Source organism: Oncorhynchus tshawytscha, linkage group LG24 (genome assembly GCF_018296145.1).
Source record: "Oncorhynchus tshawytscha isolate Ot180627B linkage group LG24, Otsh_v2.0, whole genome shotgun sequence".
Classification (NCBI taxonomy): domain Eukaryota; kingdom Metazoa; phylum Chordata; class Actinopteri; order Salmoniformes; family Salmonidae; genus Oncorhynchus; species Oncorhynchus tshawytscha.
The window spans coordinates 25,676,525-25,699,449 of record NC_056452.1 but is presented as its reverse complement, the minus strand read 5'-3'; the positions used below and the strand labels follow the sequence as shown (position 1 = coordinate 25,699,449).

At 43.2% G+C, this 22,925-nt stretch overlaps 1 protein-coding gene across 3 annotated transcripts in view; it reads right to left on the bottom strand.

Moving 5' to 3' along the window:
- LOC112223367 (protein shisa-6-like) overlaps positions 1-22,261 on the bottom strand; it is a 122,776-nt gene extending 100,515 nt beyond the window's left edge. For all 3 annotated transcript variants that reach the window (XM_042305582.1, XM_042305583.1, XM_042305584.1), the window contains exons 1-3: positions 22,154-22,261; positions 20,606-21,622; positions 15,235-15,395 (exon numbers count right to left, since the gene is read on the bottom strand). In XM_042305582.1, coding sequence (XP_042161516.1) covers positions 15,235-15,395; positions 20,606-21,138 — 694 coding nt within the window. In that variant the 5' untranslated portion in view covers positions 21,139-21,622; positions 22,154-22,261. The remainder of the gene's footprint in view (positions 1-15,234; positions 15,396-20,605; positions 21,623-22,153) is intronic.
- Positions 22,262-22,925: the final 664 nt, after the last annotated feature.

Here is a 22,925-nt window from a genome sequence, read left to right as displayed (position 1 = left end):
TTACATGGATTTATTGTGAAGGTGTAGGCTGTATTACATGGATTTATTGTGAAGGTGTAGGCTGTATTACATGGATGTATTGTGAAGGTGTAGGCTGTATTACATGGATGTATTGTGAAGGTGTAGGCTGTATTACATGGATGTATTGTGAAGGTGTAGGCTGTATTACATGGATTTATTGTGAAGGTGTAGGCTGTATTACATGGATGTATTGTGAAGGTGTAGGCTGTATTACATGGATGTATTGTGAAGGTGTAGGCTGTATTACATGAATTTATTAGACTTTTAAAATGGAAATGTTCTAAAGACCATCAGCAGCTTGTAGGCTCTGTGTGGAAGCCAGGAGATGCTAAATGTGTTGATGTTAATTAACGGTCAATTGCAGTGAGACCGGCAGTTATTTGCTTGACAATCACCAGCTAGCAAAATGTGATGACCACCACAGCCCTAGGTGGCTGCGCGTTCTCCCTTTCCTCCCTTTCCCTGGCATGGCTCGTTGGGCCCTAGCATAAGGACTAGATTGATACAGTGAATCAGGGAGACAAACGGGACCTCTGACTGGGAGCATACGAGGCTCGACACGCTCAAACCTGACACACCTGACCAGCCCGCACCTCTGTCTGTCTGTCTGTCTGTCTGTCTGTCTGTCTGTCTGTCTGTCTCTGTCTGTCTGTCTGTCTGTCTGTCTGTCTGTCTGTCTGTCTGTCTGTCTGTCTGTCTGTCTGTCTGTCTGTCTGTCTGTCTGTCTGTCTGTCTGTCTGCCTGTCTGTCTGCCTGCCTGCCCAGCTGTGTGTCTCCACATGTATTTTTTTGTCTACGCGAGTGGGTTTTTAGGGCTGTCTGTTGATCTTACCTTTCTCTCTTGTTGTTTTGAGGTGGAAACTGAAACCTGAGCACACCTCTATCTCTGGCCGTGTCCGAAATCTGTCGACGTACTAAAATTATACAGTCGTGGCCAAAAGTTTTGAGAAAGACACAAATGTTAACTTTCACAAAGTATGCTGCCTCAGTTTGTATGATGGCAATTTGCATACACTCCAGAATGTTCTGAAGAGTGATCAGATGAATTGCAATTAATTGCTAAGTCCCTCTTTGCCATGTAAATGAACTGAATCCCCAAAAAAACATTTCCACTGCATTTCAGCCCTGCCACAAATGGACCAGCTGACATCATGTCAGTGATTCTCTCGTTAACACAGGTGTGAGTGTTGACGAGGACAAGGCTGGAGATCACTCTGTCATGCTGATTGAGTTCGAATAACAGACTGGAAGCATCAAAAGGAGGTGCTTGGAATTATTGTTCTTCCTCTGTCAATCATGGTTACCTGCAAGGAATGGTTACGTGACGTCATCATTGCTTTGCACAAAAAAGGCAAGGCAAGGATATTGCTGCCAGTAAGATTGCACCTAAATCAACCATTTATCGGATCATCAAGAACTTCAAGGAGAGCGGTTCAATTGTTGTGAAGAAGGCTTCAGGGCACCCAAGAAAGTCCAGCAAGTGTCAGGACCGTCTCCTAAAGTTGATTCAACTGCGGGATCGGGGCACCACCAGTACAGACCTTGCTCAGGAATGGCAGCAGGCAGGTGTGAGTGCATCAGCACGTACAGTGAGGCGAAGAGTTTTGGAGGATGGCCTTGTGTCAAGAAGGGCAGCAAAGAAGCCACTTCTCTCCAGGAAAAACATCAGGGTCAGACTGATATTCTGCAAAAGGTACAGGGATTGGACTGCTGAGGACTGGGGTAAATTCATTTTCTCTGATGAATCCCCTTTCCGATTGTTTGGGGCAAAGCTTGTCCGGAGAAGACAAGGTAAACGCTACCATCAGGCCTGTGTCATGCCAACAGTAAAGCATCCTGAGACCATTCATGTGTGGGGTTGCTTCTAAGCAAAGGGAGTGGGCTCACTCACAATTTTGCCTAAGAACAATTTTGCATGAATAAAGAATGGTACCAATACATCCTCCAAGAGCAACTTCTCCCAACCATCCAGAAACAGTTTGGTGATGAGCAATGCCTTTTCGAGCATGATGGAGCACCTTTCCATAAGGCAAAAGTGTTAAGTAAGTGGCTCGGGGAACAAAACATCGATATTTTGGGTCTATGGCCAGGAAACTCTCCAGACCTTAATCACACTGAGAATTTGTGGTCAATCCTCAAGAGGCAGGTGGACAAACAAAAACCCACAAATTCTGACAAACTCTTAGCATTGATTATGCAAGAATGGGCTGCCATCAGTCAGGATGTGGCCCAGAAGTTAATTGACAGCATGCCAGGGCTGATTGCAGCAGTATTGAAAAAGAAGGGTCAACACAGCAAATATTGCCACTTCGCATCAACTTCATGTAATTGTCAATAAAATACTTTGACACTTATGAAATGCTTGTAATTATACTTCAGTATTCCATAGTAACGTCTGACAAAAATATCTAAAGACACTGAAGCAGCAAACTTTCTGAAAATTAATATTTGTGTCATTCTCAAAACTTTTGGCCATGACTGCACTATGTACTAACCTTAATATATACTATGTAGAACTGTTCAGTTAATCAACAACTATCAACATACTAGACTCCCCCATACTGAGAATGTGTAATCTAATACTCCCCCATACTGAGAATGTGTAATCTAATACTCCCCCATACTGAGAATGTGTAATCTAATACAATACTCAAACATACTGAGAATATATAATCTAATACTAGACTCCCCCATACTGAGAATATATAATCTAATACTAGACTTCCCCATACTGAGAATGTGTAATCTAATACTCCCCATACTGAGAATGTGTAATATAATACAATACTCAAACATACTGAGAATATATAATCTCATACTGGACTCCCCATACTGAGAATATATAATCTCATACTGGACTCCCCATACTGAGAATATATAATCTAATACTAGACTCCCCATACTGAGAATATATAATCTCATACTGGACTCCCCATACTGAGAATGTGTAATCTAATACTAGACTTCCCCATACTGAGAATGTGTAATCTAATACTAGACTCCCCATACTGAGAATGTGTAATCTAATACTAGACTCCCCATACTGAGAATGTGTAATCTAATACTAGACTCCCCATACTGAGAATGTGTAATCTAATACTAGACTCCCCATACTGAGAATGTATAATCTAATACTAGACTCCCCATACTGAGAATGTGTAATCTAATACTAGACTCCCCATACTGAGAATGTGTAATCTAATACTAGACTTCCCCATACTGAGAATGTATAATCTAATACTAGACTTCCCCATACTGAGAATGTATAATCTAATACTAGACTCCCCCATACTGAGAATGTGTAATCTAATACTAGACTCCCCATACTGAGAATGTGTAATCTAATACTAGACTTCCCCATACTGAGAATGTATAATCTAATACTAGACTCCCCATACTGAGAATGTGTAATCTAATACTAGACTCCCCATACTGAGAATGTATAATCTAATACTAGACTTCCCCATACTGAGAATGTATAATCTAATACTAGACTTCCCCATACTGAGAATGTGTAATCTAATACTAGACTCCTCCATACTGAGAATATATAATCTAATACTAGACTCCCCATACTGAGAATGTATAATCTAATACTAGACTTCCCCATACTGAGAATGTATAATCTAATACTAGACTCCCCATACTGAGAATGTGTAATCTAATACTAGACTCCCCATACTGAGAATGTGTAATCTAATACTAGACTCCTCCATACTGAGAATATATAATCTAATACTAGACTCCTCCATACTGAGAATATATAATCTAATACTAGACTCCCCATACTGAGAATGTGTAATCTAATACTAGACTGAAACATACTGAGAATGTGTAATCTAATACTAGACTTCCCCATACTGAGAATGTATAATCTAATACTAGACTCCCCATACTGAGAATGTGTAATCTAATACAATACTCACACATACTGAGAATATATAATCTAATACTAGACTCCCCCATACTGAGAATATATAATCTAATACTAGACTTCCCCATACTGAGAATGTATAATCTAATACTAGACTCCTCCATACTGAGAATGTATAATCTAATACTAGACTTCCCCATACTGAGAATGTATAATCTAATACTAGACTCCTCCATACTGAGAATGTATAATATAATACTAGACTTCCCCATACTGAGAATGTATAATCTAATACTAGACTCCCCCATACTGAGAATGTGTAATCTAATACTAGACTCCCCCATACTGAGAATGTATAATCTAATACTAGACTCCCCCATACTGAGAATGTATAATCTAATACTAGACTCCCCATACTGAGAATGTGTAATCTAATACTAGACTCCCCATACTGAGAATGTATAATCTAATACTAGACTAGACTTCCCCATACTGAGAATATATAATCTAATACTAGACTCCCCATACTGAGAATGTATAATCTAATACTAGACTTCCCCATACTGAGAATGTATAATCTAATACTAGACTCCCCCATACTGAGAATATATAATCTAATACTAGACTCCCCATACTGAGAATGTGTAATCTAATACTAGACTGAAACATACTGAGAATATATAATCTAATACTAGACTCCCCATACTGAGAATGTGTAATCTAATACTAGACTCCCCATACTGAGAATGTATAATCTAATACTAGACTCCCCCATACTGAGAATGTATAATCTAATACTAGACTCCCCCATACTGAGAATGTGTAATCTAATACTAGACTCCCCCATACTGAGAATGTATAATCTAATACTAGACTCCCCCATACTGAGAATGTATAATCTAATACTAGACTCCCCCATACTGAGAATGTATAATCTAATACTAGACTTCCCCATACTGAGAATGTGTAATCTAAAGTGTTTCCCTCCAGTTGTTCATTTTGCTACAGCCCCGATCTGATTATAAACTGTTGCCAAACACACGTGAAAAGCTGATCATCTTCCTCAAGAGCATGCAGTGAATTTGTACTAGATGAAAATCAGAAGTGAGTATGACATCCTGGCATTTGAGCATACTCGAGTGCCACATACAGCGAGGGAAAAAAGTATTTGATTCCCTGCTGATTTTGTACATTTGCCAACTGACAAAGAAATGATCAGTCTATAATTTTAATGGTAGGTTTATTTGAACAGTGAGACAAAAAAATCCAGAAAAATGCATGTCAAAAATGTTATAAATTGATTTGCATTTTAATGAGGGAAATAAGTATTTGACCCGTCTGCAAAACATGACTTAGTACTTGGTGGCAAATCAAATCAAATCAAATTTATTTATATAGCCCTTCGTACATCAGCTGATATCTCAAAGTGCTGTACAGAAACCCAGCCTAAAACCCCAAACAGCAAGCAATGCAGGTGTAGAAGCACGGTGGCTAGGAAAAACTCCCTAGAAAGGCCAAAACCTAGGAAGAAACCTAGAGAGGAACCAGGCTATGTGGGGTGGCCAGTCCTCTTCTGGCTCTTCTGGCAAAACCCTTGGTGGCAATCAGAGGTCAGACGTTTCTTGTAGTTGGCCACCAGGTTTGCACACATCTCAGGAGGGATTTTGTCCCACTCCTCTTTGCAGAACTTCTCTAAATCATTAAGGTTTCGAGGCTGACGTTTGGCAACTCAAACCTTCAGCTCCCCCACAGATTTTCTATGGGATTAAGGTCTGCAGACTGGCTAGGCCACTCCAGGACCTTAATGTGCATCTCCTTGAGCCACTCATTTGTTGCCTTGGCCGTGTGTTTTGGGTCATTGTCATGCTGGAAAACCCATCCACAACCCATTTTCAATGCCCTGGCTGAGGGAAGGAGGTTCTCACCCAAGATTTGACGGTACATGGCCCCGTCCATCGTTCCTTTGATGCGGTGAAGTTGTCCTGTCCCCTTAGCAGAAAAACACCCCCAAAGCATAATGTTTCCACCGCCATGTTTGACAGTGGCAATGGTGTTCTTGGGGTAATAGGCAGCATTCCTCCTCCTCCAAGCCCGGCGAGTTGAGTTGATGCCAAAGAGCTCCATTTTGGTCTCATCTGACCACAACACTTTCACCCAGTTGTCCTCTGAATCATTCAGATGTTCATTGGCAAACTTCAGACGGGCATGTATATGTGCTTTCTTGAACAGGGGGACCTTGAGGGCGCAGCAGGATTTCAGTTCTTCACGGCGTAGTGTGTTACCAATTGTTTTCTTGGTGACTATGGTCCCAGCTGCCTTGAGATCATTGACAAGATCCTCCTGTGTAGTTCTGGGCTGATTCCTCACCGTTCTCATGATCATTGCAACTCCACGAGGTGAGGTCTTGCATGGAGTCCCAGGCCGAGGGAGATTGACAGTTCTTTTGTGTTTCTTCCATTTGCGAATAATCGCACCAACTGTTGTCACCTTCTCACCAAGCTGCTTGGCGATGGTCTTGTAGCCCATTCCAGCCTTGTGTAGGTCTACAATCTTGTCCCTGACATCCTTGGAGAGCCTTTTTGGTCTTGGCCATGGTGGAGAGTTTGGAATCTGATTGATTGATTGCTTCTGTGGACAGGTGTCTTTTATACAGGTAACAAGCTGAGATTCGGAGCACTCCCTTTAAGAGTGTGCTCTAATCTCAGCTCGTTACCTGTATAAAAGACACCTGGGAGCCAGAAATCTTTTTGATTGAGAGGGGGTCAAATACTTATTTCCCTCATTAAAATGCAAATCAATTTATAACATGTTTGACATGCGTTTTTCTGGATTTTTTTGTTGTTATTCTGTCTCTCACTGTTCAAATAAACCTACCATTAAAATTATAGTTTGATAATTTCTTTGTCAGTGGGCAAACGTACAAAATCAGCAGGGGATCAAATACTTTTTTCCCTCACTGCCTACTATTTAGAATGCAAGTACAGCTATTCAGATACGGCCTCAGTATCTTCCTCTCTCAATCGTCTTTCTGTCTCACTGTGTATCTCTCAAACACCTTTCTCCGTCTCTCTCTCTCTCCTTCTCCCTCTCCCTCTCTCTCTCTCTGTCCCTCTCTCTCGACTCAGACCTGCTTCACAATCCTGCAACCACAAAGCTGTCTCAAGTTAACTGTATCTCTTCAGAGAGCCCATATCCCAGAGTACACCCTGTCAGTGGTGTTCTGTTCCCACTTCCCAGCCGTGTGGTCGAATCACGTTACTCCGCGTGCCGAGCGGTCACGGTCTCGCTGCGGTCTCTGTGTGCCAGCGTCTAACGTTTCCACCCTGCCAGAGATTGCCCGGCCCTGTTCCCTTGCTAGCCACAGTTATCTACACTAACAGGCCCTCTTTCTGTCTCTCTCTCTCTCTCTGCTCTCTCCCTCTCTCTCTCTCTACTGTCTCTCTCCCTCTCTCTCTCTCCGTCTTTCTCTCTACTGTCTCACTCCCTCTCTCCGTCTCTCTCTCTCTACTGTCTCTATTCCTCTCTCTCTCTACTGTCTCTAACCCTACCTTTCTCTCTCTACTGTCTCTAACCCTACCTTTCTCTCTACTGTCTCTAACCCTACCTTTCTCTCTCTCTACTGTCTCTAACCCTACCTTTCTCTCTCTACTGTCTCTAACCCTACCTTTCTCTCTCTACTGTCTCGAACCCTAACTTTCTCTCTCTCTACTGTCTCTAACCCTACCTTTCTCCACCTACTGTCTCTAACCCTACCTTTCTCTCTCTCTACTGTCTCTAACCCTACCTTTCTCTCTCTACTGTCTCTAACCCTACCTTTCTTCTCTCTACTGTCTCTAACCCTACCTTTCTCTCTCTACTGTCTCTAACCCTACCCTACCTTCTCTCTAACCCTACCTTTCTCTCTCTCTACTGTCTCTAACCCTACCTTTTCTCTCTACTGTCTCTAACCCTACCTTTCTCTCTCTACTGTCTCTATTCCTCTCTCTCTCTACTGTCTCTAACCCTACCTTTCTCTCTCTACTGTCTCTAACCCTACCTTTCTCTCTCTACTGTCTCTAACCCTACCTTTTCTCTCTCTACTGTCTCTAACCCTACCTTTCTCTCTCTACTGTCTCTAACCCTACCTTTCTCTCTCTACTGTCTCTAACCCTACCTTTTCTCTCTCTACTGTCTCTAACCCTACCTTTCTCTCTCTACTGTCTCTAACCCTACCTCTCTCTCTACTGTCTCTAACCCTACCTTTTTCTCTCTCTACTGTCTCTAACCCTACCTTTCTCTCTCTACTGTCTCTAACCCTACCTCTCTCTCTCTAATGTCTCTAACCCTACCTTTCTCTCTCTACTGTCTCTAACCCTACCTCTCTCTCTCTACTGTCTCTAACCCTACCTTTCTCTCTCTACTGTCTCTAACCCTACCTTTCTCTCTCTACTGTCTCTAACCCTACCTCTCTCTCTCTACTGTCTCTAACCCTACCTCTCTCTCTCTACTGTCTCTAACCCTACCTTTCTCTCTCTACTGTCTCTAACCCTACCTTTCTCTCTCTACTGTCTCTAACCCTACCTTTCTCTCTCTACTGTCTCTAACCCTACCTTTCTCTCTCTAATGTCTCTAACCCTACCTCTCTCTCTACTGTCTCTAACCCTACCTTTCTCTCTCTACTGTCTCTAACCCTACCTTTCTCTCTCTACTGTCTCTAACCCTACCTCTCTCTCTCTAATGTCTCTAACCCTATGTCTCTAACCCCTTTCTCTCTCTACTGTCTCTAACCCTACCTTTCTCTCTCTCTACTGTCTCTAACCCTACCTTTCTCTCTCTACTGTCTCTAACCCTACCTACCTTTCTCTCTCTAATGTCTCTAACCCTACCTTTCTCTCTCTACTGTCTCTAACCCTACCTTTTCTCTCTCTACTGTCTCTAACCCTACCTTTCTCTCTCTACTGTCTCTAACCCTACCTTTCTCTCTCTACTGTCTCTAACCCTACCTTTCTCTCTCTCTACTGTCTCTAACCCTACCTTTCTCTCTCTACTGTCTCTAACCCTACCTCTACTCTCTAACCCTAACCTGTCTCTAACCCTACCTTTTCTCTCTCTACTGTCTCTAACCCTACCTTTCTCTCTCTACTGTCTCTAACCCCTACCTTTCTCTCTCTCTACTGTCTCTAACCCTCTCTCTCTCTACTGTCTCTAACCCTACCTTTCTCTCTCTACTGTCTCTAACCCTACCTTTTTCTCTTCTCTCTCTACTGTCTCTAACCCTACCTTTCTCTCTCTCTACTGTCTCTAACCCTACCTTTCTCTCTCTACTGTCTCTAACCCTACCTTTCTCTCTCTACTGTCTCTAACCCTAACTGTCTCTAACCCTACCTTTCTCTCTCTACTGTCTCTAACCCTACCTTTCTCTAACTCTACTGTCTCTAACCCTAACTTTCTCTCTCTACTGTCTCTAACCCTACCTTTCTCTCTCTACTGTCTCTAACCCTACCTTTCTCTCTCTCTACTGTCTCTATTCTCTAACCCTCTCTCTCTCTCTACTGTCTCTAACCCTACCTTTCTCTCTCTACTGTCTCTAACCCTACCTTTCTCTCTCTACTGTCTCTAACCCTACGTTTCTCTCTCTACTGTCTCTAACCCTACCTTTCTCTCTCTCTACTGTCTCTACCTCTCTCTCTACTGTCTCTAACCCTACTCTCTCTACTGTCTCTAACCCTACCTTTCTCTCTCTACTGTCTCTAACCCTACCTTTCTCTCTCTACTGTCTCTAGCCCTACCTTTCTCTCTCTACTGTCTCTAACCCTACCTTTCTCTCTCTACTGTCTAACCCTACCTTTCTCTCTCTCTACTGTCTCTAACCCTACCTTTCTCTCTCTACTGTCTCTAACCCTACCTTTCTCTCTCTACTGTCTCTAACCCTACCTTTCTGTCTAACTCTACTGTCTCTAACCCTAACTCTCTCTCTCTACTGTCTCTAACCCTACCTTTCTCTCTCTACTGTCTCTAACCCTACCTTTCTCTCTCTCTACTGTCTCTATTCCTGTCTAACCCTCTCTCTCTACTGTCTCTAACCCTACCTTTCTCTCTCTACTGTCTCTAACCCTACCTTTCTCTCTCTACTGTCTCTAACCCTACGTTTCTCTCTCTACTGTCTCTAACCCTACCTTTCTCTCTCTCTACTGTCTCTATTCCTCTCTCTCTCTCTACTGTCTCTAACCCTACCTTTCTCTCTCTACTGTCTCTAACCCTACCTTTCTCTCTCTACTGTCTCTAACCCTACCTTTCTCTCTCTACTGTCTCTAACCCTACCTTTCTCTCTCTACTGTCTCTAACCCTACCTTTCTCTCTCTCTACTGTCTCTAACCCTACCTTTCTCTCTCTACTGTCTCTAGCCCTACCTTTCTCTCTCTACTGTCTCTAACCCTACCTTTCTCTCTCTACTGTCTCTAACCCTACCTTTCTCTCTCTACTGTCTCTAACCCTACCTTTCTCTCTCTACTGTCTCTAACCCTACCTTTTCTCTCTCTACTGTCTCTAACCCTACCTTTCTCTCTCTACTGTCTCTAAATTCTCTACTGTGATTACCCTGGGATGTCTGTCTCATAGCCCTAGATTACACCACTCTACTGTCTCTAACCCTACCTCTGTGTGCTCTACTGTCTCTAACCCTGTGTGCTCTCACTCTCTACTGTCTCTAACCCTACCTTTCTCTCTCACTGTCTCTAACCCCCACTGTGTGTCTCTCACTCAGAAACTGTCTCTAACCCTACCTGTTCTCTCTCTACTGTCTCTAACCCACTGTCTCTGCTCTCACACTGTCTCTAACCCTACTTTCTCTCTCACTGACCTTTCTCTCTCTATCTAACCCTACCTTTTCTCTCTACTGTCTCTAATAAACCTTTCTCTCTCTACTGTCTCTAACCCTACACTGTTGCTCTCTCTACTGTCTCTAACCCTACCTGTTCTACTCTCTCTACTGTCTCTAACCCTACCTGTTGCTCTCTCTACTGTCTCTAACCCACTTTCTGCTCTCTACTGAAACTCTAACCCTGTGTGCTCTCTCTCACAGAAACTCTCTAACCCTACCTGTGTGTGCTCTCACACAGTCTCTAACCCTACCTTTCTCTCTCTTGCACAAATTGGATGATTATGGGATGTCTACATAAGAGATTACACCACTGACAGGGAACAGAAACTGAATAAACACTGTGTGTGCTCTCACACAGAAACTGAATAAACACTGTGTGTGCTCTCACACAGAAACTGAATGAACACTGTGTGTGCTCTCACACAGAAACTGAATGAACACTGTGTGTGCTCTCACACAGAAACTGAATGAACACTGTGTGTGCTCTCACACAGAAACTGAATAAACACTGCGGCTCATATAAACACACAACGGCTCATATAAACACACACACAAATTATTGAAGCACACAGTGGCATGTACTCATGGATTCCAATGAAAGCCTGGCCCCCCCCCTCAAAAAAAAAATATATGTATCTTTCATCTCTCTGTATTTTATAATTTTCCTTTAATTCACAAGAGGCTGAATGTATCTGACCAGAGAAAGCATCCAAGCAAGCGAAACAGCGCCCCCTCTGTCTCGATGTGTACATACCATTTATCTGATGCGTCTGGTCCAAAAGGGTATGACATTGTTGCCGCCAGTAGCATTCAATGCAAGAGAAGCCAGCATAGCATTGATGAACAAAAATAATAAAATAATAGCCAATCAGCATTCAGCTCAACTGTGAATGATCCTTGCGCACCAAAAGAAAGTATCAAGGGAATCCAGTTTGGATTTGGCTTCACAACCTATCACATCATATCAAAAGCCAAATGTCATTGTTGACAGAAATAAATGTAATTGTTGCATCTCGTTGTGTTGTCCTCCAAAGGCTAGCGAGCTAACTAAAACAATCTATTTCCTAAATTAGCCATAGAGAAGTAGGGATTTGGACTTGTGGTTTTTACTTAATTCTTCGTACTGGCCAATGATTATAATGGCGAATCCGATCCAATCATTAATTTATACATTATGCCCCTGGCCTGATGGAAGTAGGCTAATGTTAACTATCTGGCTAATTGTTGCCCATGAAAGGAAGTTAGTCTAGCGAGCAAACATTTTAGCCTGGTAGCCTATGATAACACCAACTAAAAGCATGTACTGTATGACAGTGAGACCATTTCGGCAACATGAAAGAGAGGAGAATGGCATTGGCATTTCTCTAGAAGTAGGGTGAGTCCAAAAAAAAAATCTTCATGCACACACACACACACACACACACACAGAAGTTAGTACCATGGACAGTATGATATTTAGCATACGTTGATTGGACTAAATTGTTTTGTGAATCTTTTAGTTGTCCCTGTATTAGATTAAGCAGAGGTGATTTGATGATGTTGGAATGTTGTAGTTGAAATGATGCTGGAATATTCGAGGCAGTTCCTGTTTTCTTTGTGACTTGCGGTAACTCTCTGTGGTTCTAAATCAATAGTTGTTTAATAGTCTGAAAATGTCAGAAACATTACCTTGCTTAACCACGCTGTAGGTCATGTAACTGTTTGTAACGTGCAGTATGCTTTGTGGACTCCACCAGACAGAGGTTGCTGTAGGTCTTGTAACTGTAACGTGCAGTATGCCTTGTGGACTCCACCAGACAGAGGTTGCTGTAGGTCATGTAACTGTAACGTGCAGTATGCCTTGGGGACTCCACCAGACAGAGGTTGCTGTAGGTCATGTAACTGGTTGCTGTGGACTCCACCAGACAGAGGTTGCTGTAGGTCATGTAACTGTAACGTGCAGTATGCTTTGTGGACTCCACCAGACAGAGGTTGCTGTAGGTCATGTAACTGTAACGTGCAGTATGCTTTGTGGACTCCACCAGACAGAGGTTGCTGTAGGTCATGTAACTGTAACGTGCAGTATGCCTTGTGGACTCCACCAGACAGAGGTTGCTGTAGGCCATGTAACTGTAACGTGCAGTATGCCTTGTGGACTCCACCAGACAGAGGTTGCTGTAGGCCATGTAACTGTAACGTGCAGTATGCCTTGGGGACTCCACCAGACAGAGGTTGCTGTAGGTCATGTAACTGTTTGTAACGTGCAGTATGCCTTGGGGACTCCACCAGACAGAGGTTGCTGTAGGTCATGTAACTGTAACGTGCAGTATGCCTTGGGGACTCCACCAGACAGAGGTTGCTGTAGGTCATGTAACTGTAACGTGCAGTATGCCTTGGGGACTCCACCAGACAGAGGTTGCTGTAGGTCATGTAACTGTAACGTGCAGTATGCTTTGTGGACTCCACCAGACAGAGGTTGCTGTAGGCCATGTAACTGTAACGTGCAGTATGCCTTGGGGACTCCACCAGACAGAGGTTGCTGTAGGCCATGTAACTGTAACGTGCAGTATGCCTTGTGGACTCCACCAGACAGAGGTTGCTGTAGGTCATGTAACTGTAACGTGCAGTATGCCTTGGGGACTCCACCAGACAGAGGTTGCTGTAGGCCACGTAACTGTAACGTGCAGTATGCCTTGTGGACTCCACCAGACAGAGGTTGCTGTAGGCCATGTAACTGTAACGTGCAGTATGCCTTGGGGACTCCACCAGACAGAGGTTGCTGTAGGCCATGTAACTGTAACGTGCAGTATGCCTTGGGGACTCCACCAGACAGAGGTTGCTGTAGGCCAGTAACTGTAACGTGCAGTATGCCTTGGGGACTCCACCAGACAGAGGTTGCTGTAGGCCATGTAACTGTAACGTGCAGTATGCCTTGGGGACTCCACCAGACAGAGGTTGCTGTAGGCCATGTAACTGTAACGTGCAGTATGCCTTGGGGACTCCACCAGACAGAGGTTGCTGTAGGCCATGTAACTGTAACGTGCAGTATGCCTTGGGGACTCCACCAGACAGAGGTTGCTGTAGGCCATGTAACTGTAACGTGCAGTATGCCTTGGGGACTCCACCAGACAGAGGTTGCTGTAGGCCATGTAACTGTAACGTGCAGTATGCCTTGGGGACTCCACCAGACAGAGGTTGCTGTAGGCCATGTAACTGTAACGTGCAGTATGCCTTGGGGACTCCACCAGACAGAGGTTGCTGTAGGCCATGTAACTGTAACGTGCAGTATGCCTTGGGGACTCCACCAGACAGAGGTTGCTGTAGGCCATGTAACTGTAACGTGCAGTATGCCTTGGGGACTCCACCAGACAGAGGTTGCTGTAGGCCATGTAACTGTAACGTGCAGTATGCCTTGGGGACTCCACCAGACAGAGGTTGCTCTAGGCCATGTAACTGTAACGTGCAGTATGCCTTGGGGACTCCACCAGACAGAGGTTGCTGTAGGCCATGTAACTGTAACGTGCAGTATGCCTTGGGGACTCCACCAGACAGAGGTTGCTGTAGGCCATGTAACTGTAACGTGCAGTATGCCTTGGGGACTCCACCAGACAGAGGTTGCTGTAGGCCATGTAACTGTAACGTGCAGTATGCCTTGGGGACTCCACCAGACAGAGGTTGCTGTAGGCCATGTAACTGTAACGTGCAGTATGCCTTGGGGACTCCACCAGACAGAGGGTTGCTGTAGGCCATGTAACTGTAACGTAGGCAGTATGCCTTGGGGACTCCACCAGACAGAGGTTGCTGTAGGCCATGTAACTGTAACGTGCAGTATGCCTTGGGGACTCCACCAGACAGAGGTTGCTGTAGGCCATGTAACTGTAACGTGCAGTATGCCTTGGGGACTCCACCAGACAGAGGTTGCTGTAGGCCATGTAACTGTAACGTGCAGTATGCCTTGGGGACTCCACCAGACAGAGGTTGCTGTAGGCCATGTAACTGTAACGTGCAGCAGTATGCCTTGGGGACTCCACCAGACAGAGGTTGCTGTAGGCCATGTAACTGTAACGTGCAGTATGCCTTGGGGACTCCACCAGACAGAGGTTGCTGTAGGCCATGTAACTGTAACGTGCAGTATGCCTTGGGGACTCCACCAGACAGAGGTTGCTCTATGGTTTTGTGATGAAACAAAGGTGTGGTTGAATTGATTTTCCACTGCGTTTTCTCTCGGCCTTGGGCCTATATATCACGGTGGCCAAGGCATATGAACTAACAGGTGATAGAGCAAACAACGCAATTATCACAACGCATAGGTTGCAATATGGAGAGAAAAACAATCGTGGCTTGGTTTTCCCAGTGATTGTACCCACGCAGCGCTACTGGAAACATAGTGATTATGCACCAACACATTCGCACACTTCACACAATATAACACTTCACCAATGTGTCTTTGAAGATATTTACCGAAAACAGTCGAATATATGTACCTATAAAGGTCACGTACCGTGGTTGGACTTGGACTGGTGGACAGGGGTGTAGTGGTTCTTGGAGGAGGTTTGTTGAGGAGTGTTGTCTTTGGGAGAGCCGTTCATGGCTGAAAAGTTCTCACAGTCGTACTGAGATATGGGAATGGGCCCCTGTTGCCTCAGGATGTCTGCAAGGGCCCTGTGGACACAGAGAAGAAAATGGCAGGTTTTGATTTTTTTTTAAAGTTTGTGCACCAAAAGTCACTGATACGTCTGTTTAGCTCACTTCTCCAAGCATTTACGTTTCCAAGGTGAGTGAGCACTGAATGAGTGAGCACTGAATGAGTGAGCACTGAATGAGTGAGCACTGAATGAGTGAGCACTGAATGAGTGAGCACTGAATGAGTGAGCACTGAATGAGTGAGCACTTGACACTGAATGGTTATAGAGAACCATTATAAACCCTCCTGCGGTATAAGGGCCCGGAGATGGGTTTCTACTGTGCAAACATATAAGTAGGTCATAATAAGGATCATTTAGATATTTGATTTGGAATTTTAGGAACCCTGTATAGTATAATTTGTTTTGGAAAAAAAAATATTTATGGAATATTGAATTTGGTGTTACTGCTATTACCCCATAGAAACAAAAAAGTATTTAGTCAGCCACCAATTGTGCAAGTTCTCCCACTTAAAAAGATGAGAGGCCTGTAATTTTCATCATAGGTACACTTCAACTATGACAGACAAAATGAGAAAAAGAAATCCAGAAAATCACATTGTAGGATTTTTTATGAATTTATTTGCAAATTATGGTGGAAAATAAGTATTTGGTCAATAACAAAAGTTTATCTCAATACTTTGTTATATACCCTTTGTTGGCAATGACAGAGGTCAAATGTTTTCTGTAAGTCTTCACAAGGTTTTCACACACTGTTGCTGGTATTTTGGCCCATTCCTCCATGCAGATCTCCTCTAGAGCAGTGATGTTTTGGGGCTGTTGCTGGGCAACACAGACTTTCAACTCCCTCCAAAGATTTTCTATGGGGTTGAGATCTGGAGACTGGCTAGGCCACTCCAGGACCTTGAAATGCTTCATAGGAAGCCACTCCTTCGTTGCCCGGGCGATGTGTTTGGGATCATTGACATGCTGAAAGACCCAGCCACGTTCCATCTTCAATGCCCTTGCTGATGGAAGGAGGTTTTCACTCAAAATCTCACGATACATGGCCCCATTCATTCTTTCCTTTACACGGATCAGTCGTCCTGGTCCCTTAGCAGAAAAACAGCCCCAAAGCATGATGTTTCCACCCCCATGCTTCACAGTAGGCATGGTGGTCTTTGGATGCAACTCAGCATTCTTTGTCCTCCAAAAACGACGAGTTGAGTTTTTACCAAAACGTTCTATTTTGGTTTCATCTGACATTCTCCCAATCTTCTTCTGGATCATCCAAATGCTCTCTAGCAAACTTCAGACGGGCCTGGACATGTACTGGCTTAAGCAGCGGGACACGTCTGGCACTGCAGGATTTGAGTCCTTGGCGGCGTAGTGTGTCACTGATGGTAGGCTTTGTTACTTTGGTCCCAGCTCTATGCAGGTCATTCACTAGGTCCCCCCGTGTGGTTCTGGGATTTTTGCTCACCGTTCTTGTGATCATTTTGACCCCACGGGGTGAGATCTTGCGTGGAGCCCCAGATCGAGGGAGATTATCAGTGGTCTTGTATGTCTTCCATTTCCTAATAATTGCTCCCACAGTTGATTTCTTCAAACCAAGCTGCTTACCTATTGCAGGTCTACAATTTTGTTTCTGGTGTCCTTTGACAGCTCTTTGGTCTTGGCCATAGTGGAGTTTGGAGTGTGACTGTTTGAGGTTGTGGACAGGTGTCTTTTATACTGATAACAAGTTCAAACAGGTGCCATTAATACAGGTAACGAGTGGAGGACAGAGGAGCCTCTTAAAGAGGTCTGTGAGAGCCAGAAATCTTGCCTGTTTGTAGGTGACCAAATACTTATTCATTAAAAATCCTACAATGTGATTTTCTGGATTTTTTTTCTTCTCATTTTGTCTGTCATAGTTGAAGTGTACCTATGATGAAAATTACAGGCCTCTCTCATCTTTTTAAGTGGGAGAACTTGCGCAATTGGTGGCTGACTAAATACTTTTTTGCCCCACTGTATTCATATATGGCAAAACAGACCGTCCAAAAAATAAATCAAAAGGAGGTCCGTTTTGAAGTGTCTGTCTTATATAAGACAGATAAGCTAATTATTTGTATATTTATTTTACCCATATTTAACCCCTTTTTTGGCACTACATTTTCGGCATGTCTCCTGGTCTGACAAATCCCACTGTAGCTCTGCCAACTTTCACCGCAGATGCAGAAGACCGGCATTGTCAGCTGCTGTGGATTGAGGACCCAAGCCCAAGATAGATACGTCTCACTTAAACAGACAGATTCTATGGGGTTTTGTATTATGCTAATTAGATGTCCGCGGGGGTGTGGACATCCACTCTACTAACAAAACAGTGAAGGTAACAAATATACTAACAACAGAAAGAGAAGCATAGTTGTGTTTATGAGAAGCCGTTATAATTGGGTTGAATTGGAGTGTTTTTCAGGCTGACACCAGGTGCATACGGAGGTATGGCACCCCTCGAGGGTGAGAAGGAGAGGGGAGAGAGGGAACGGAAAAACTCAACAGCATCATGACAGAAAATAACACAAATAGTTGTTTTTTTCTGGTTGAGCTTTTTGAAGAGGAGGAAATCAAATTATGTTTGCATTGCTGCGATTGCTCAAAGCCTTGTGCGTGACAAATATATGTACAGCGTAACCTTTCCTGTTCTATAAATACTGTCCCTGTTTTCATTTATTTCACATCTGAGTTTTGCAGTTATGTATTTATCATTGGATTTGCTGTGGCGCAGACGTGTCAGGCAACTCCAATGACACTTTAACCTTAATGTTATACAACAGGAGGCTGCTGAGAGGAGAACGGCTCATGACAATGGAGTGAATGGAATGGTTTAAACACATGGAAACCATTCCATTGATATCGTTCCACCGGACGCCTGTGCGTGACACATTTTTGAATGTCTCTAGATTACTCCAGTGTTGCGCCACGCATGTGTAAAAAGACCATGCTGCATAGCGGGAGACTAAAATGTGTATCAGCGGTTACTCATTGATGTGTGCTGTCCAGCATCATGTGTTGTCCACTAGTCTGTGGTTAAACGTAAGGTTGCAAAGCCCCAGAGGGAGCCGGGAAACAGCTGAGAAAACACAGAACTGCAGACCGCCACTCCAACATAGCCTTGTTTAACCCATGTCAGTTCACCACTGCAGTCTGAGAATGCACACCACCACCACCGCCACAGAGAACGTGTTGGTGTGATAGCTGCTATGGGACTCGAGTTAGCTCAGGGTGAGAGGGGTTGGATTAGAGGTTTTATTTTCTAATTTATGGTCTATGGCAATAGGGTTTGTTTTGACTTAGCAAAGGCCTTGTCATTTTATGAGTATTTTACGAGGGGAGTGTGTATAGACGTTGTTGTGCGTACGGATTTATCTGTTTGCATTTGAAGGGATGATGCACTGTCAGTGCTCTCCATAGTATAACACACGGCTTGATGTTATGATGCAGAAACTAGATTTGTCTCAACACCTGCAGTGAAACAACCAACAACAACAACAAAAAGCATCAAATATACATCAATAGGATAAGTCCTTCACCACACATCTGACATGCAAGCTTTCCCAAATCATGTAAATATTTCCCTTTGAACACCTCTGCAATTACTTTGGTCTTTCATGTGTACAAAAAAAAAAAAAAAGGTTCCTCAAGGGTTCTTTGGGAAGGCTAATGGTTCTATGTGGAACCATAATGACTCAAAGAACCATTTGAGCCCTTCAATGGTTCTTTACAGTTCACACAATTATTCTTTGCTCTTTTAGTGCTAATTAAAATGTAGGGGAGGAGGCTCATTAGAATATTTTGGGGTGTGGTTTAGGCATAGCTTTTTTTTGTTTAACCGTGAGTGAGAGTCTCATTCCAGTTTATCTAATGAGTTGTGTTATTTATGACTATATACAGCAACATTATTTTGCATCAATTGAAAATGGATGATTAAATCACTCTGTATTTATTTTCTCATGGACCCCAAGCTGTTCAAGAGGTTGCTCACTTAAGTTGCTAATTAACACAGTAACACCTATGGAAATTTAACACTATAATATGACTGAACAGAACAAATAACCATGTATGTTTCCACAAAATGATCTACAAAGAACATTTCAGATTGAGAACCATTCTTCCATGATGGTTCTATAAAGAACCATAAAAAAGCATTCTATATGGCCCCAAAAAGGGTTGTAACCATAGCGGAACCCTTTTTTGATGCTAAATAGAACTAATGGTTCTTCATAAAACCATAGGAAAGTGTTCTTTATAGCACCATACAAGTTCCATTTAGAACCTTATGAGCAGGGTTCTTTCTAGCACCATACAAGTTCCATTTAGAACCTTATGAGCAGGGTTCTTTATAGCACCATACAAGTTCCATTTCGAACCTTGTGAGCAGGGTTCTTTATAGCACCATACAAGTTCCATTTAGAACCTTGTGAGCAGGGTTCTTTATAGCACCAAATGGCACATGCATTTGTTTTTATTATATTTAATTGTATATATGGAATTGAGAGTAAATGCCAGAATGCCATCTGGTATACTAGGCTAGTTTACACACACACATGCTGGTTCTAAATAGTACAGATAGGGGTTCTTTGGTTTGTAACGATATACATCATTTATTGTGTGTGTAAACTAGCCTAATGTACCAGATTGAATAGCATTCTGGTAGTGGGTGATAAAATGATTTGTATAAAGCAGGACATAGCTCAACCTGGTTAAAAGTCAAGTGTTTTTTTCATATAGAAACATCTTTATCTGTAGCCTACTGTACCAGGAAGACACACGTGACCACCTCACAGTACATTATGTAAAATGGAGGTCAAATATGTATTCAATCTCACGTGACCATGTTCCAATGAACTCTGACCTCTGACCCATAATTTATAACAATTATTTTCAAGGTGTCGACTAGTCTTCTTAGTTCAAGGGTCAGACCTTTTAGACTGCTGGGGGTTGTGGATAAGACCCATATGAACTATATTATATGTCAGGTTAATTATCACACTCAGATTATCCATAAAATATGTTATACTGCATGTAAACATGACTTCAATACAGAATGGTGTGTTCAACCACATTGACATTTTTCTCTCAACACATAAAAGACCAGATCATGTTTCATCATGTTTCATATAAAACGGGGCTTTGCACCCAAGCAGACATGTATATTCATTCGTTCGTTCATTCATTCATTTATTTAAGTCATTCATTCTGACTTACCTATGGATATTCATTTCCTGAGGAGGCTCTGTGGCTTTGTCATAGGCAACTTTAGCCGAAACTCCCACCACTAAAATAAAAGCTATGATCCCACAGGTGATGTACACCGCAGTGTTCGTCTGGTCCATACTCGGGTCAAAAGGCTGTCCCGTCGAGGCTGGCGACGGGGGGGGCGTTTTCACCCAGTCCGGCTTGTTGTAGTTTTTACAGCTTGACTGATCCACTCGTTTTTCTTTTTCCTGGCAGCAGAACCGCAGGAAGCAGGACCCGCAGCAGTAGCGGTGAACCGTGTTGTTACACGCAAACTCTCTGTCAAATTGTCCGCTCACATCGTAGTAACCCGTGCACGTATCGTAGTCCTTGGTCGTATTCTTCTGCGGCGCAGCGGTGGGGATCACCGCGGTGATGTTGGTGTCTTTCGCCTTGGGAGTCCGCTTGGTCACGGGTTTCATCTTCTTGCCTCCTGTCCCGGCGCAGAGAACGCTCAGGGGATCCAGGTACATGAGGAGCAGCAAAAGGTGCCTTATCCCCATGGTGTGTCTAACCTGTCAATTCACTTCCGACGCGACGCTTGTGATCTTCTCTGACTTGGTAGTGAAGTGAATGTGATAGGGCTCTCAGGCTCTCAGGCTCTCAGTCCAACAAGGCTGTTACAACCCTCGTCACCTGCCACTCGCGTTGGTCCTCCCACGATCGATACTGTTACCATACTGGCTAGAAGAATGAATAGCATCAGTATGGAAGACGCAATTAGTTAAGTATATCATTAATAGCAGCGCTTCTGAAACCCATTGCGCTCTGATAGAGAGAATCGTCATTCACGGAACTGCTTGCCTTGGTTGCGCTCTGGTAGGACAGCCGAGTGCAGTGGACTGTGTGCTTTCCGCCGGGTTGGAGATGCTGATAACGGCCGGGTGTCGCTGTCTAAGGTACTGATTTATGTGGGGCGCCTTGAGTCGAGTCGTCTTTACATGGCAGGGCTTGTGTTCACATTTTCTTGTTGTGGTGAAAGTTGCGCTATAGAGGAAACAAACAAAACGCTTCATGAGCCATTATCCACACGTCAAGGGGACTGCGTTAAGTCTAATCAAAGCAAACCATTTATCCACGCGATGGAAACCACAATCATTTATTCTGAACAGCGGTATTTTTGTCACATCCTTTTCGTGAAATGTTTGACATTCAGGGATTCTGGGCTTGTCATAACGGCTGCATGCAGTCAAGACGCGCTTGTTTAACCCCCTTTCGATGTACAGACATTCCATTGCAACTGGAACTTTCCAAATGCATTAAAGTTTTAGAATAAAATTCGACTAGAGTACAACGAATACATTCAAAACGGTTTTAATTGCAGCCAAATATGTGTTTTCACTCAGTAAAATATCGCCGAAGAATAGCCTATTTCAATATATTATACTTACTTAAAAGTTATTAATTGTATATTATAGAAAAAGCACAACACAACGCAATGTGATTAATTTATCTCTATGTTAATGCGAGGCACAGGCAATAGTTCAAAGATAGAAAACGTATGGTGATGAAACCTACCCTGGTCAAGATTCCCGTTGACTTGTTCTCTGTCTGGCGCGAGGAGAGTGATTGGACTATGAAAGCTCAGCTCGAGAACCCTCTTCTCTCCTTCCTCCCTCATCTCCCTCCCTCATCTACCTCGCGCTTTCTTACGTCAAATCAATCAAATCCAAATGTATTCGTCACATGCTTCGTAAACAACAGGTGTAGACTAACAGGGAAATGCTTAGTGACGGACACTTTCCAACAATGCACACATAAATAAAATAGATACATCATAGAAAAGTAATAACGCCTAATAATAAAAGTAATAATAAATAAAAAATGAGTAACGATAACTTGACTATATACACAGGGTACCAGTACCAAATCGAGGTGCAGGGGTACGAGGTAATTGAGGTAGATATGTACATATTTATAGGTGTATTTAATTGTGGATCCCCATTAGCTGCTGCCAAAGCAGCAGCTACTCTTCCTGGGCTACAGCAACATAAATTAAGGCAGTTATATACAATTTAAAATATTACATTTCATAACACTTTTCACACCACATGTAGTGTCCATCAGGCCACTACTCTACTACCACATATCTATAATAAAAAATCCATGTGTAAGTGTGTAGAGTGCATGTCTTATCATGTGTATGTGTGTCTGTGCCTGTGTGTCTCTTCCCAGTCCCAGCTGTTCTATAAGGTGTATTTTTATCTGTTTTTTATTCAAATCTGATTCTACTACATCAGTTACCTGATGTGGAATAGAGTTCCATGTAGTCATGGCTCTATGTAATACT